Source organism: Stegostoma tigrinum, chromosome 33 (genome assembly GCF_030684315.1).
Source record: "Stegostoma tigrinum isolate sSteTig4 chromosome 33, sSteTig4.hap1, whole genome shotgun sequence".
In the NCBI taxonomy this organism is placed as follows: domain Eukaryota; kingdom Metazoa; phylum Chordata; class Chondrichthyes; order Orectolobiformes; family Stegostomatidae; genus Stegostoma; species Stegostoma tigrinum.
In genome coordinates, this window is record NC_081386.1 from 35,280,398 (window position 1) to 35,297,998 (window position 17,601).

The 17,601-nt window shown below is 40.9% G+C and overlaps 1 protein-coding gene across 3 annotated transcripts in view; it reads left to right on the forward strand.

Moving 5' to 3' along the window:
• megf11 (multiple EGF-like-domains 11) overlaps nucleotides 1–17,601 on the forward strand; it is a 498,254-nt gene that overhangs the window by 322,120 nt on the left and 158,533 nt on the right. For all 3 annotated transcript variants that reach the window (XM_059639362.1, XM_059639360.1, XM_059639361.1), the window contains one exon: nucleotides 16,301–16,547. In XM_059639362.1, coding sequence (XP_059495345.1) covers nucleotides 16,301–16,547 — 247 coding nt within the window. The remainder of the gene's footprint in view (nucleotides 1–16,300; nucleotides 16,548–17,601) is intronic.

A 17,601-nucleotide genomic window follows, 5' to 3' on the forward strand; every position in this document is an offset into this window, starting at 1 on the left:
AATTTAATTTAGATAAATGTGAGGTACTGCATTTTGGAAAGGGAAATCACGCAGGACTTACACACTTAATGATAGGGTCTTAGAGCATGTTGCTGAACAAAGAGAACTTGGAGTGCAGGTTCATAGTTCTTTGAAAGTCGGGTCACAGACAGATAGGATAATGAAGGAGGCGTTTGGCATTCTTGCCTTTATTGTCCAGTGCATTGAGTGTAGGAGTTGGGAGGTCAAGTTGCACCTGGACAGGACATTGGTTAGGCCACTTTTGGAGTACTGTGTGCAGTTCAGTTCTCCCTGCTATAGGAAGGATGTTGTTAAACTTGAAAGGGTTCAGTAAAGGTTTGCAAGGATGTTGCAAGAGTTGCAGGGTTTGAGCTATAAGGAGAGGCTGAATAGACTGGAGATGTTTTCCCTGTAGCGTCAGAGGCTGAGGGCATTACCTTTATAAAAGTTTATAAAATCATGAGGGGCATAAATAGGGTAACTAGACAAGGTCTTTTCCCTAGGGTAGGGAAGTCCAAACTAGAGGGTATAGGTTTAGGTGGGAGCAGGAAGATTTAAAAGGGTCCTAAGGGGCAGCAGCTTTTTCATGCATAGGGTGGTGCATGTGTGGAATGAACTGCCAGGGGAAGTGGCGAAGGCTGGTACGAATACAGTATTTAAAAGGCATCTGGATTAGTATATGAATAGAAAGGGTTTAGAGGGATATGGGCCAGATACTAGCAAATGGGACTAGATTTGTCTGGAATGTCTGATTGGCATGGACAAGTTGGACTGAAGGACCTGTTTCCATGCTGTACATCTCTACGACTCTGTGATTGCATGTAATTGTTTATTGATAAATGATAATTTCCTGTTGGCCAATCCATATTGACCCTCTGTTGCAATCCCAACATAATTGCCAATGAGATAACATGGTGTGAAGCTGAATGAACACAGCAGGCCAAGCAGCATCGGAGGAGCAGGAAAGCTTGACGTTTTGGGTTGCCTTTGAAGAAGGGTCTTAGTTAACAATTGCAGTTTCATAAATAAAACTTTGAAGGTAGTCACGGGGCCTAAATTGGTCAAAACCTTAAAAAAAGCATGAGGAATTGAAGTACATAATGAATACATGCTAATTAATTGTGATAAAGGCAGCACCTTAAGCACAAAAACAGCATAAATTTAATGTTAGATAACAAGATGTAGAGCTGGATGAACACAGCAGGCCAAGCAGCATCAGAGGAGCAGGAAAGCCAACTCAGAATTAATTTTCTTATTTGCTTTGATTCTGAAGAAGGGTCTAGACCCGAAACGTCAGCTTTCCTACTCCTCTGATGCTGCTTGGCCTGCTGTGTTTATCCAGCTTCACACCGTGTTATCTCAGATTCTCCAGCATCAGCAGTTCCTATCTTTGTAATAATTGCCAATGAATTTCTTCTGTTACTGATCTTTTAATAAGACTTTTAGCAAACTAAACTATTTTTCATAGATGTTCTTCACGTCTTTTTGAATCAATCATGGCTTCCACCATCTTGAGAACGTATACTTTCAGGGCTTAAATCACTTCTGGATTGAATATCATCTGTTATGATTGTTCATTCATGAGTGGCAGTCATTTCTGAAATGATGCAGATGTATAGCTCTGGACCAAGTTCAATTGATGTTTTTCCTCCAGCGGACTGTTTTTGCTATCTGTTCATTAAGGAACAGCGATGGCCTAATGGTATTATTGCTAGACTGTTAATCCAGAGACCCAGATAACATTCTGGGAACCCAGGTTTGAATCCTGCTGCAACAGATGGTGGAATTTGAATTCAGTAAAATATCTGGAATTAAGAATCTATGATGACCATGAATCCATTGTTGACTGGGGGGAAAACCCATCTGGTTCACTGATGTCCTTTGGAGAAGGAAGCTACCATTCTTACCTGGTCTGGCCGGCATGTTCCCAGACTCATAGCAATATGGTTGATTCTGAACTGTCTTGTGGGCAATTAGGGATGGGCAATAAATGCTGGCTCAGCCAGTGATGCCCTCATTCTATTAATGAGTCAAGGAATAATAATTTCATTTGTCCTCAGTGTGTCCCATCTCCACTGACCAGGGCAGTTCTGGTGAGCAGCAAGAATTTTACATGTATCAATTCCAGTCCTAAATATATTGTGCCTTCACTTAGATTCATTGTTGTATCACAGATGTAGATGATCTGGTGGTCTGGTGCTGATGTTGACCATCTCTGGGGATGCGGCTATCATTCACTGAGCTCACATGAACCAGCTCACAGAGTTGCTACTGATTGAAGACTGCAAACATGCTTGGGATCCCTGCACTTCTATATTAAAAATTAATGCCAGAGATACCCATAATTCTTCTAAGGCAGCTCTTTTGCTTGACTTGTAAGAGTTGTTCATGCTTTGCTACTGCAAAGGAAGTTGCTGAGGTCACAATCATGGTACTAGCTGCCTGTAGTTTTGGGTGGTTTGCTGTTGGTTGGCACGCAGCTTTTCAACTTTGGCATGACAGCTGCAGCTTTGCCAATCCAGGTGCTAATTAAGGCATCAGGATCTGATTGCTGGTAAATTTTGATTCAAGTTTACAGGATGAGGTTGTTGATGTTGATGGAAGGCAGAGGCTCCATGTGTGGCCCATAACTTTGGTGTTCCTGATGCTGATTATTAGTTCAAACATTTTGCAGAGTTGGGAAAGCCAAATTACAGGTTGTTGCACATAAACTTCAAAATGGAATGCCAGTATCGCGTTACAACCAGGTTAGAAGGGTGAATTAATTATTTATCTTGTCCACTCTTCCACCGATCACAATAAAGTTTCATTTTAAAAGTGAGGTGATATTTTCAACTGTATCTATCAGTCTGTATTCATTGATTCATTCATTAGTGGCCCCTCACAGACAAGGATGACCCCTCCACTCCTAACCCTCAGTAATTTTCATAACATACCCCCCAGCACAATGTTTTTATAACACCCCACAACTTATTACAATCATATCACCTTCCGTGCCCAATGTTTATATAACTTTCTTAGACCAGTGTTTTTAGTGATTTTTAAGCCCCCCCCCCCAAGTAATCTTTTAACACCCCAGACCAGTGATTTTTTAACAACTCTTGAGAGCCTGTGTTTCATAAAACATCCCCATCCAAATTGTACTTTTATAAACTCCCCCAGTCCAGTAATCTCATATCACCCTCCCAGCCTAGTGCTACACAAACTCCGACCAGCCCAGTAATTTTATAAATGATTCACCCAGCATTTCAGTGATTTTATAAACCCCCAACCTTGCAGGTGTGAAATATTTTCCTCACTGTGTGTTATGAAAGTGATTTGCCACTTAATAACCCAAGCCTGAATGTTGTCCAGGTCTGACTGCACATGAACATGAGCTACTTCAGTATCTGACAAGTCACAAGTGGTGTTGAACATTGTGTACTCTTCAGTGAACATTCTGAGTTCTGAACTTATGGAAGGAAGATCCTTAATGAAGCAGCTGAAGATGATTGTGTCTAAGATACTATACTGAGATGTACAGAAATTAGATGATGTCTTTGAAATCAAGGACAATCACTACCACTGTCTCTGTAAGTTTTAAATTTAACGCTGAGACTCTTACTGAAGCATTCCGAGCTAGAATTAAACCTGTATAACCAATGACGAAAGGCCAGTTTGCTAATCTACAGTGTTCAGTCACAGTGCTAATGACTTTCAAAACTATGCCCAAGGCAGAATAACAGTAATGACTTTCATTTTTATTCTGACATTCTAAGTCGTTCCTGTCTCCATAGGAACATAGGACCAGGAGTAGACCTTTCACCCCACCTTTTCCCCACACTGTTCTCTTATCTTTTTGCATCTCAGGTATTTAGAAATCTATCAGTCTTTAAACACATTTAATGACTGAGCATCCAGAGTGTTTTGGGATAGAAAATTCCAATCCAGAAGGATAAGTCAGTAAAACTTGTGAATGACTTACATTGGTCTAACTTGCCTTTTAGCCCTCAAAATGGAACTCCAATCTGACCAATATGTTAGTCTCTAAATATTTCTAATATTTTAAAACTGTTTCTTTTCTTTCTGGGAAAGATTCACCACCCTCTGAATGAAGAAGTTCTCTGTATCTTGGTTTAAGTGCTTCCCCCTTATTTTGAAATTGTGTTTCCTGTTTCTGAACTGCTCAACCAGGAATTATTGTTATGATTATCATAATGAGGCACATTATACATTAAACAGTTGTTCAAAAGGTTAAGTTGACTAATTGCTTTTATATAAGACTGAAATGGTCAAATCAGTGAGTACAATGGTACTTATCATTCATGCCTGAGCTGGGTACAATTGTCAGTTTATCGTAACTAGGTCTGCATAGCATGAAAGCTGATCACAGTGCTAAAGAATATTGCCCAAAAGAATAGAATGTGACTTTGATACTGTTAAATAGCTCTCATACAGTGAGCAGAGTGACACTGAGAATTCTCCCTTCTTAAAATGAAATTGCGAACCAAGACAAATATCAAAGATTGAGAAGGGAAACAAAAAAGCAAATAAATCATATGTTGTCTGCAGAAGCAGGGCATCTCAGAAACAACCATAGCAGACTATAACCTAGACTTTATAGATAGAGTTATGATTTCAACTGGTGTTATTACTGAATAGATCAGATCCCAGATGGAAACCTGACTTGATAAGTCATATTTTGTGTTTTTTTGGTTTTAGCTAAGTGGTCTCTTGCTGAAACATAAGCAGACAATGCTGCAGATTTTGCTTTAACAATAAAACAGATGTTTAGTTCTTAAAACAATTGTGGATAAAATACAACAAACCAAACTATCTACTTTCGATACAAATTCAAAAATTTTTAAACAGAATAAAAGTATAATTCTATTTAATCCCAAAATACAGACCATATTCTGGCAGATAAGATTGCTTTAGAACATTGTCACGGTCAGCACAGACATGGTGGGCTGAAGGACCTATTCCTGTGCTGTACTATTCTCTGTTCTACTTCTTTATCAATTGATAACGCGAACAGCAGTTTTTGTAAAGTATCCGAAATACCTCCCTGGGACAGTATCCCTAAACATACCTTGTAAAGTAACCAAAAACACCCCTTGCATTGTACTCATACCAGACTCCCTGTCTCTAACACCTCAGTAGGTTTAACGGCAACTTTAATACTTAGACTGGAAATGCTGAGACCTTCTTCCTGGAGCTATTATACACCTAAGGTTAAACATATTTAACTTCAAATAACCCTATCGGGATTTTATTCCAATACTTTTTACCTAGAACTAACACTATCTCTTTACTCTGAGGTAATCTAGCTTCACCGTATCCTTCAGAGATAGTAGGAGCTGCCGCTGCTAGAGTCTGAGATAACAAAGTGTGGAACTGGATGAACACAGCAGGCCAGACAGCATCAGAGGACCAGTAAAGCTGATGTTTCGGGTCTGGACCCTTCACTGTATCCTTCCCTTCTTAAAATGAAATTGAGAACCAAGACAAATATCAAAGGTTCAGAGGGGTGGGAAGAAAACAAATAAGAGAAGAATTATGAGAAAAGATTGGCAGCCAATATAAGAGAAGTCTGAAAGTGTTCTGTGGTCATATAAATAGTCAGAGAGTGTTAATAGGAGAACGCTGATTAGGGATCAAAAATGGACTTACATTTGGAGGTAAGGGGCCCAGCGGAGTTGTTAAATTAATAATTTGCATCATCTTTTACCAAAGGTCACCAGAAGAGTTCAAAATTGATGGGCAGACAGGTTGGAAATTGCAGGGGCACTAACCATAATCTTGCAGCCTTGCCTAGCCTCAAAGGAAGTATCAGAAGACTGGAGAATTGTAAATATTATGGCCATGTGTTACAACACAGAGGTAGCAACCAGACTGAAATCAAACACACTAACACTGGATTTGCAATGCAGTGCAAGTAAAATATTGTTGACCCTCAAAATTGCCCAGTTGTTCCTAACCAGGCTTTAAGATTAACAGATATCAAGACACCAAGTTTATAACTTAAACAGAAACTACCAGTTTATTATTAATACTATATCTTTAGCAGAGCATAGGTAAACAACAAGATAATCTAATTAATGTCTGTGATCTACGTCGAATCTTCTTTGAGCATAACCACCATTCTCACACATAGGAACATAGAGTAGACAATCTCTGTCAGCTTGAGCCTGTTCTTCCATCGAGTGAGATCCTGGTTGATGTATGGCTTTATTCCATATGCCTACTTTTGACCCATATCCCATAATAACTTTTGCTTAACACAAACCTATCTATCTTAGAATTAAAATTAACAATTGATTCAGCATCCACTGCCATTTGTAGAAGAGAATTCCAAACATCTACCATTCTTTGTGTATACAAGTGCATCCTAACATCTCTCCTGAATGATCTGACCCTAATTCTCAGATGATGTCTCTAGTTCTAGAATCCTCAAATAGTTTATCTTTGGAAATAGTTTATCCTTGTCTGTCCTATCTTTCTAAGTAGATATCTTGAAAACTTTGATCAGATCAGCCCTTAACCTTCTAAATTCTAGAGAAAACAGGCCTAATTCATATATATCTCCTGATAACTTAACCACAGAACTCCAGGTATCATTCTCGTAAACCTACTTTGCATTTCGACCAGCGCCAATATAGCCTTTCTAAGATATAATGCCCAAATCTGCTCACAGTACTCCAAGTGTGGTCTAACTAGGCTTAAGGTGATTTAGGCCAAATGGGACCAGTTCATTTTGGGAAACCTGGGCTGCATGGATGGGTTGGGTCGAACGGCCTGCGTCCGTGCTGGATGTTTCTGTGTTTCTATGAGCCAGGGTTTTATACAACTGCAGCCTAATTGCAGACATCTGAGTCCTTGTACTTCAGTCTTCTGGATGTAAAGGTCAACATACCATTAACTTTCTTGCTTATTTTCTCTACTTGTTCTTGACATTTCAAAGATCCATGCACCTGAACCCTGAAGTCTGTTTGGGCATTCACTGTATTTAACTGCATACCATCTAGAAAGTAATCTGATCTATCATTTTTTCAGTTCAACATGGATAACATCATGCTTGCTTACATTGAACTCCATCTGCCACAGTTTTGCCAATTGACTTCATCCATTTGTAATATTATTCTATCATTTGCTGTGTCTACAGTGCTGCCTAACTTTGTCAGCGAATTTGGATTCTGTGACGTTATCCAAGTAGTTAATAAATGATGTCAATAATTGAGGCCCTAACTCACATCCTTGTGGGACACCACTAGCCACATCCTGCCAATTTGAATACCTACCCCTTATCACTACTTTCTGATGCCTACTACTCAACCGATTTCCTAGCCATGTCAGTAATTTACCCTCAATTTCTGAGATAACAATGTGTGGAGCTGGATGAACACAACAGGCCAAGCAGCGGCTTTTACCATGGTTAACAGTCCCTTATCATATACCTTCTGGAAGTCCACATAAACAGGATCCATAGACATTCAGCTGTCTCCTGCCTTAGTCACCTCTTCAAAAAATTCAGTAAGATTTATCAGGCATGATCTACCTGTCATGGATCCATGCTGGCTGTCCTTGACTAACTGAAAATGTTCAAGGTGTTCAGTTACCCCATCCTTGATTGTAGACTTTGATAATTTCCCCACCACAGATATTAGGCTAACTGGTTTGCAATTCCCTGGGTTTTCCTCTTTCGCCCTTCTTAAAATGTAGAGTTACATGTGCAACTTTCCAATTCAGAGGGACAACTCCTACTGAACTCTAAAATTACAGCTAGAGTGTCTACAATGTACACATCTACTTCCCTGACACCCCCGCTGGAAACAGTTAAGCCCTGGTGATTTTTCACTTATTGATTCCGTTAATTTCCTCATTACCAATATTACTTAGGTTAGTTTGATTCAGTCCCTGTTCCCAACCCACTATTAATTTTCTTAGGACTTTGGCAAGCTATCCTCCTTTCCTACTGTAAATACTGGGGCAAAGTAATTATTCAACATATCTGCTATTTTCCCATAGCCATTGAACACGCACACACGGACAGACATACAGACACATAAAGGATAAATTAAAAAGAGGTGTAACAGAGCAGATCGGTCTGTTCCAATAATGAACACTGGGTCTTGGATGAATAGTTGTATTCCATGGACAAAAGAATGTATCCTACTTGAATTTCAAAGTTGCATTCAACGCAAATAACTTTCAACAGGCTCTGTTATCAACTCGATTCAGCTATAAAACTAGAGAGACTAAAACTCGAAAGCACAGATTTCCAGTCAAGCAGCTTCCAAGGACACACCATTTGCCCAAATCTATGTTTTCTGTTTCTTTTTCAACATTCTTCCACCTTTGGTACACTTGCCTGTATTGGTCAGTGCATTGAGTGTAGGAATTGGAATAAAAAATAGAAATTGCTGGAAATGCTCAGGATGTCTGACAGCATCTATGCAGAGAAATCAGAGTTAATGATTCAGATCAAGTGACCCTTCCTCAGCACTCAGGAAGGGGCACTCAACCCAGAACCTTAACTCTGATTTCTCTCCACAGATGCTGCCAGACCTGCTGAGCCTTTCCATCAATTTCTATTTTTGCCTCTGATTTACAGCATCTGCAGTTCTTGCAGTTTTTGTTTTATAGGAGTTGAGATGTTATGATGCGGTTATACAGAACTCTGGCCAGGCCATTTTTGGAATACTGTATTCAATTCTGATCTCCCTGCTATAGGAAGGATTTTGTTAAACTTGAAACAATTCAGAAAAGATTTACAAGCATGTTGCCGGGCTTGGAGGTTTCAAGCAGCAGGGATAGGGGCAGCTTTTTCATGCAGAGAAAGATACGTGTATGGAATAAGCTGCTAGAAGAAGTGGTTGAGGCTGGCACAATTACAACATTTAAAAGACATCTGAGTGGGTACATGAACAGGAAGGGTTTAGAGGGGATATGGACCAAATGCTGGCAAGTGGGACTAGATTAATTTAGGATGTCTGTCCAGCATAGACAACTTGGACCAAAGGGTCTGTTTTTGTGCAGTACAGCTCTATGACTCTGTTTCCTGCAGTTGGCTGAACAGCACTGTCCTCACCTTGATTGACCAATGTAGCATCCAACCAGCTGCCAGACCGTGACACATTCTGGTGCAAAAATGTCAGCAGTATTCTTAGAACAATTGATTTTCGGCAGTTAAATTTCCAACCCAGTTTCCATGTTTGTTTGTTCTGTCTTTTTTTAAAAAAAAACAAGCTGCTGTTCAAAGTTCAATGTTTGATTCTCAATTTCAGGTCACAATTCCAAACCAAAAAAATGAGAAAAATACAGAACAACAGTGATGATCTTAACACTTCTTCAAGAAAAATGGAAGTACAGGAAAGGTTTGGAGGGAAATATGCCAAACACAGGCAGGTGAGACGAGTTTAGTTTGGGAACATGGTCGGTATGGGCTTGTTGGACCCAAGGAACAAAAACAGAAGTTGCTAGAAAAGCTCAGCAGGTCTGGTAGCATCGGTGAATCAAAGAAATCAGAGTTAACATCTCGGGTCCAGTGACCCTTCATCAGAACGGAGTTCTGAATCTGGCCCAAACAGGGATCCCTGGCTGATACATGAAAACAGTTATGTCAGACATCCTGACACTCTGAGAGCTGCCTCTGAGGCAGCTGGAGCAGTGTCAAGGATTTCCCACATGTAAATAAAGGAGATTTGGTGACAGGATACTGGCCTCTGGAGTTATTTCAGTGGTGATGAGAGAAAGGCATACTTCTGAAGAAATGTGCTTGTGACCGTCATCTTTGAGTTGGGGTAAGCCATCTAGTATCATGCTGTCTTATGGGAAGCTTGTTTCATTTGATCCTGCCGTTGAAAACTGACCGGGTTTATAGAAAGAATGCATTATTTTTTCTGGGGAAATGACATTGGTGCAGATGAAGAATGAGTAATTCTCCTGATAGCTTGTGGACCTACAGCTTTTTTCAGTTATTAGGGGCCTAACTTTTCCTGAGGCACCAAATACTAAATTCTTTCAAGAATTACCGATTTAGTTGAGGAATATTAAGACCTGTTCTAATTCTGAGTCGTTTACATGTTTGCTTGGCAATTTGATAACCAGGAAAATCTGGATTGGGATTTTTGACTAGGTTAAGAAAACTGGCAGAGGCATGTGACTTTGGGTTAACTCTTCATGGGATGCTGTGAGACATCTAACTGGACTTCAGATAGTAGGCATGGTGCTTTTGCATGGATACATCATTAATCCCACCAGTTGGTGCTGTGTGGGATTAATCATGTAGCCATGCAAAAGTGCCTACTAGCTGAAGTCTAGTTAGACGTCAAACAGACTCTATAACTGGCTTTATCATTGGAAAATGCTGCAAGTGGAGTTTATGGGAGACATCCTGACACTCTGAGAGCTGGCAGTGAGGGGGCTGGGTCAATGTCAAAGAATTTCCACTTGTGAATGAATAGTGAGCTGGTGACTTTTGCCGGGCTGTGTGAAATTATTGCACACTGGTCTACACAAGCCTCGTCATCAAAGAATTTCATAGGACTGTTCAACACTCAAACTAAAATTTCAAAATAAATCTCTTCGTTATGGATGGTTCCCTAAACTTGAAAATATCCTCACCTGACTGTAAACTGGAGCTTGTTTAGTCTTAAATCCTTACCAATGTACACAAAATCACATTAATTCTAAAACTATATGCCTCAAAAACTCATCTAAAATAAATCATATTGCTACAGAAATACTTAAAAGTTAATTATTAATTTCAGACACTCCGAAAACTCTCATATTAATAACTCAAAAGCCAAAATCCAAAATTACAATAAATGCCGTAAGAAAATCTGTGCAAATCAAACAGAACGTGTTACAGGTCCCATGTCCAATATGAGAAAAGTTTACTTTCTGCTCAAAACCACCCATGCTACATTCCAGCTAAACATATTTCTGAAGTTACTGTTTTTGATACATTTCAGTTCAGCTGAGGTGAAGATCTCCAGAACAGAAAAATAAGAATGGTGTTTACCACATGCCTGTCACACTGCTTACAAATCAATTCAGCACTCACCTAGTTCTCTTTAAAATCGCAGTCATTGTGCACAGTATGGGGCCTATGAAGCTGGGGATTGCACATTGACAGTGACCAGAGTTGCCGGGAAATATGAAGATGGTAGCATGGGTGGGAACAGGAAGCTTAGGACATTGGCCTCTGATCGTGCGCTTGTGAAATAGGGAGGTGTGGATGTGTCAACGCAAGGTATTGGAAGAGGTCAAGGGCCAGCACAAGGATGTTGGGACTGGGAATTAGAAATGTCTAGGGTTAGGCTAGGTTTAGGTTTGGGGGTAGGAAGGGTGAGTATTGGGACAGAAAATAAGGGAAGGCTGGGAGAGATTGTGTTTTGCGGTTATAAGGAGACAAGTCTTGGGAGAGTTGAGGTAATCATTTTCTTCAACATAGCCTCTAAACTAGATGTCATTTACCTTTCTAATTGGGCCTTGTAGGTGATTGTTAGACCGTGTTCCCTGAGTCTAGTTATGACAACTGGTTGTCATGGTAAACAGCTTTTGGAGAACTCAAACGGGTGCCAGGTCTCTCATTTGCCATTGCAAAGGATTTTCTGCGTTTTAACCTGAGTAAAAGACCCATATGTCTGTCCTGACCCTGAATTAGTGCATTAGCAACTACTTTACCTGAGTAGTGCCTGAAAACCAAGTGCACAAACTGATTCCTGGACCAGACTGCAAAGCTGTGGGAGAGAATGAAAGTAGACTGGGCTGCAAAGATAGAATTCTGTTTAGATTACAGTATCGAGTAAAATGAGAGTTGCAGATTCAACCCCTACTATGAGTGCTATGAATGAGTGCACCTTAATGAAATAAGACACACTGAAGTGTAAATCATTGCGATTGTTCAGAACTCTACTCAGCAGGGTCTGATGCCTATGCAGTTTTATTCTTTTATTTATGTAAGCATAAACCTAAAATGACAGCTAATATGAATGCAGTATTCTTCCCAACTATTGACAATACTTTTACGTTACAAACCTTGTGCTCCCTAACAGCGGTTTACAAATATTGAAATATGGAATAAAATATCTATTGTCTTTCTTCTTAATAGAAAAGAATGCCAACTCGTGACTACTTTTATACCACTGATCTCAAAATTATGTGTGGCTCAGACTATTTAAATGTTAAACAGGAAAGCAGGTGCCTCAGAAATTATGAGTGAAGAACGTACTGTGACCAAAAATGTATTTAGTGATTAAAAACAGAAAAACTTGCAAATACTCAGCAGGTCAGACGGCAGTTGTGAGGAGAGAAACAGAGTTAAAGCTGACATTTAAGCCTGATAAATTAACTCTGTTCATCTTCTTGAGTGTTGTTGGTTTGTAATTGGTTGAGTTTCCCCAAAGTTATACCCAATGATTAGAAGTAGTCATGAATTTCACAGTTTTATTGTGTTGCCAGCTTGAAGTTTGAATACATATGAGAACAGGAGGACCCTCAGGTTTATTCAGATATTCATAGAACATAGAACAGTACAGCACAGAACAGGCCCTTCAGCCCACAATGTTGTGCCGACCATTGATCCTCATGTATGCACCCTCAAATTTCTGTGACCATATACATGTCCAGCAGTCTCTTAAATGACCCCAATGACCTTGCTTCCACAACTGCTGCTGGCAACGCATTCCATGCTCTCACAACTCTCTGCGTAAAGAACCTGCCTCTGACATCCCCTCTATACTTTCCACCAACCAGCTTAAAACTATGACCCCTCGTGCTAGCCATTTCTGCCCTGGGAAATAGTCTCTGGCTATCGACTCTATCTATGCCTCTCATTATCTTGTATACCTCAATTAGGTCCCCTCTCCTCCTCCTTTTCTCCAATGAAAAGAGACCGAGCTCAGTCAACCTCTCTTCATAAGATAAGCCCTCCAGTCCAGGCAGCATCCTGGTAAACCTCCTCTGAACCCTCTCCAAAGCATCCACATCTTTCCTATAATAGGGCGCCCAGAACTGGACGCAGTATTCCAAGTGCGGTCTAACCAAAGTTTTATAGAGCTGCAACAAGATCTCACGACTCTTAAACTCAATCCCCCTGTTAATGAAAGCCAAAACACCATATGCTTTCTTAACAACCCTGTCCACTTGGGTGGCCATTTTAAGGGATCTATGTATCTGCACACCAAGATCCCTCTGTTCCTCCACGCTGCCAAGAATCCTATCCTTAATCCTGTACTCAGCTTTCAAATTCGACCTTCCAAAATGCATCATTTACATTATGACTGAGGTGTATCTGACTTCCACCAACCATGTTCTGTAACCATTAATAACTTTGCCTAATCAGTTTTTGCTTTGATATTTTCAATTGACAGGTCAAAATATATATTTAGACTTACATAAAATTTAATAAGGTCATAAGAGGAAGTTAGTACAATAGTGATGATAGTAGGCCTAACGTACGATGAGCGGCTGAAGATCCTGCGATTGTATTCATTAGAGTTTAGAAGGTTGAGGAGAAATGAATAGAAACAAAGAAGATAATGCATGGCTTAGAAAGGGTGGACGCTGGGAGATTGTTTCCATTAGGCAGGGAGACTAGGACCCATGGGCACAGCCTTAGAATTAGAGGGGGTAAATTTAGAACGGAAATGAGGAGACATTTCTTCACCCAGCGATGTTGAGCCTGTGGAATTCATTGCCATGGAGTGCCGTGAAGGCTGGGACGTTAAATGTCTTCAAGGCAGAGATTGATAATTTCTTGATCTCGCAAGGAATTAAGGGCTACAGGGTCAGTGCAGGTAAGTGGAGTTGAAATGCCCATCAGCCATGATTAAATGGTGGAATGAACTCAATGGGCCGAATGGCCTTACTTCCACTCCTGTGTCTTATGGTCTTAATGTCAATGGACTAGAAATTCAGCAGCACAGCCTAATGCGAACACAAATTCAAATCATGGTAACTGGTGGAATTTAAGTTCAGTTAATAAATCTGGAAATGAAAACTATTCTCAGTAATGCTGACCAGAGACAGAATCTTACAGTGGTCTGAGTGACAGAGCTATAGTGAAATCTGAGGCAGAATCAGGTGAAAAGAGTGGCAAGGCCAGTCTCAATGTTGGGAGCAATTTGCACCTTCTCTTTTTGCTTTTCATACATAGTGTGGTTCGATACTTGCTAAGCTGCAGTAAGATGCCAATTGACAGGAATTAATGCTTGCTAAATGCCTTGTTATTGCCGTAACTTGCCTGAACAATCTTCAGCCTCTCATTTTACCAAACCCACCAAACAAGCTGAATATTAGGAAAACTTAACAAGAAAACCAGAACAAGCACCTGGTAAATTCAGCTTGCCCTTTGCTCGAAACTACTTACATGTCAGAATTAAGGCATCCGCATCTCTAGGCATGTTCCTTGAGCAATAGCCATGCACCCACATCCACTGACATCTAACATGTGCCAGCCTCTAAGAATCTCATGGCACATCTATGACCCACTTACAGGACACTTGTGCACTTGGACATAGTGTGCTCAGGGACAGGTACCCAGCTTATAGACTAGATCTCTGGCCTCTTCAGTCACTGTAATATCATTCAATCACTTTGGCTTTAACTGGATGTCATAGAATCCCTGTCTTGCAATGCCTCACCTTTTTTGCATTTTGCCCCCTCAGCTAGAGATATCAGGCCCATGTTACTTCTGTGTTGCCATGCTGTTCAATGCAGCCACAAAGCCAAGTAGCTTATCATAGTTGTCAACAGGCCTCAGTCAAGTTAAGAGAAATAATCTTTGATCGGGGTGGCGGTTCCTGAAGTGAATGAGTAGGCAGCACAGAGGGCATGCAGGGTTTGTGGTGTCGGGGTTGAGATGGGTAATGGTGACAGTGGAAAATCTGCAGGCAATAGTTAAAAATGATAGAGTGTGATGGATCCAAAAGCAATCATTGGATGAATGTGAGATATCAGATAGAAAATCATTGTTCTTATATGCGCAGAGTACAGAGAGTCATTGCCGTTCTTCCTACAATGCTGGGCATTCTTCAGACAGCTGAGACTGCTTTAACCTGGTTGGCAACTTCAGATCACATTGGCATGGCCTGGTGTTACCACTGCTGGTCCTAGGGAAGAGGAAGCCCCACATATGGATCACCTTTTTCAGCAAGTTCTAAGGGTCCTTGCCTGTAAAGCAGGCCATCAGTTTCTCCTGTCTCTCATGTCTGGGGAAAATTTCAACAACTGTGCAAATCAGGTCTAGTCTGATAGTATTCATCTGGGTGCACCATAGGCTTTTAAAAATGGCATAATTGCAAGGGATATCAATGAATTGAGGGCTATCTTGAACTTCTGTTCTGGGAACGGCTCACACTCAGATGGGGATAGAATCATATGTGAGAGATGCCATATGGGTATGCTGATATTAATGTGTTAAGTTTGGCAGTTTATGCTGAGAAATCACAGTCGGCCTTGCAGTGAGAAATCCTTCAAAAAACTTAACAAAACTCAATTTAGCCAAGAAAACATAAGATTCAGCCGTACAAAATTGTCGATTGTCATAAAAACCTATCTGGTTCACTCATGTTCTTAAAGGAAGGAAAGGTACCAACTTACCTGGTCTGATGTACATGTGATACCAGATCTGTAGCAATGTGTTTGGCTTTAAACTGCTCTCTGAAATGACCTAGAAAACCAATCAGTTCAAGGACCATTACGGTTGGATAAGAAAAGCTGGCCTGGCTGGCAGTCACCACATCCCAGGAAAAAATAAATCTTAAAAAATTATCATTATGGTGGTAGCAAACATCTATTGCACTCAACTAATGAGTGCTGGTGGTAATCAGTCAGCCGTTCAACTTTCTAAAGTGGTTAAAGAATTGTCACTAAGTTGGATGAATGTAGGAGGCTGCAGGAGATTTCTAGTACTGTGTCCAGTGCTTGTTCTACTGTTATTACTACTATCATCAGATATGCTTTGTTACAAGCAATAAAATCATGACATGCAGCACCTCATCTTTCAGCTGGTGTCAGTAGACAAGTTTGACCTTTTACCTTTCATTTTTAATTGATAAAAATTAAGCAGCCCAATGCTGCCTGATAAATTGGTAACTGGGAAAGGCGTGAAAACAATTTAAATGATTCCTATAAGTTGTTAAGTGTCCTTACTTCTACACTTTTGTTTCGTGACCTGACTGAATTGGGGACAATGCTATATGAGTGCATGACCTCACCCTGCCAGTGTTACAATTTCAATAAACAATCCAGTCATTAAATTATCATAATAGTTTGTCCCTTTCTCTTTCATTGCGTCCTTTCCCCCATGCAGGCTGTGACAGTGAACACTGGGGACCCCATTGCAGTAACCGTTGCCAGTGTCAAAACAGAGCCCTGTGCAACCCCATCACTGGGGCCTGTGTCTGTGCTGATGGATATAAGGGATGGCGGTGTGAAGAACCCTGTGACCATGGAAACTATGGCAAAGGATGTCAGTATAAGTGTCAGTGTCAAAATGCAGCGACTTGCGATCATGAGACTGGAGAATGCCATTGTTCTCCAGGTTACACTGGCGCCTTGTAAGTACAAGTTTATTAGAATTCCCAAAACGATTCAGGAATATATTTTGAGTCGATGTTAACATTCCAGTTAAAAAAAAATTACTAGCCAAAATTCCAGACTTCAGTAAATTGTATTTTGTGAGAAGAATCAGACATACATTCTGAAATAACTCTTCAGAGACCAGCATCCCATCATCAGTTACCCTTAATTTACTATTTTGACAACAGCAGTGCTTCTCTCTGAGTCAGGCACTCATCCCTGACATTCATTCTTTTATGTCAGAGATATTAGGAACTGCAGATGCTGGAGAATCTGAGATAACAAGGAGTAGAGCTGGATGAACACAGCAGATCAAGCAGCACCAGAGGAGCAGGAAGGTCGACGTTTCAGGCCTAGACCCCTCTTCAGAAATGGGGGAGGGGAAGGAGGTACTGAAATAAATAGGGAGAGAGGGGGAGAACACCTGCGCTCAATTCGCATTAAACAACTGCACCTCCCAGTCACGAACCATTTCAACTCCCCCTCCCATTCCTCAGACGACATGCAGCGCCACAGTGATGCCACCCGAAGATTGCAGGAACAGCAACTCATATTCCTCTTGGGAACCCTGCAGCCCAATGGTATCAATGTGGACTTCACAAGCTTCAAAATTTCCCCTCCCACTACCGCATCCTAAAACCAGCCCAGCTCATCCCTGCCTCCCTAACCTGTCCTTCCTTCCACCTATCCCCTCCTCCAACCTCAAGCCCCAACCCCATCTCCTACCTATTAACCCTTGACCTGTCCATCTTCCCTGGACTGACCTATCTCCTCCCTAACTCCCCACCTGCACTCGCCTTTGCTGGCTCCATCCCCGTCTCTTTGACTTGTCTGTCTCCTCTCCGCCTGTCTTCTTCCCTATCCATCTTCTATCCCCCTCTCTCCCTATTTATTTCAGAACCCCCTTCCCCTCCATTTCTGAAGAAGGGTCTAGACCTGAAACGTCAGCCTTTCTGCTCCTCTGATGCTGCTTGGCCTGCTGTGTTACCCAGCTGTACACATTCTTTTATGTCAGCCGGGTTTCCCTGATTG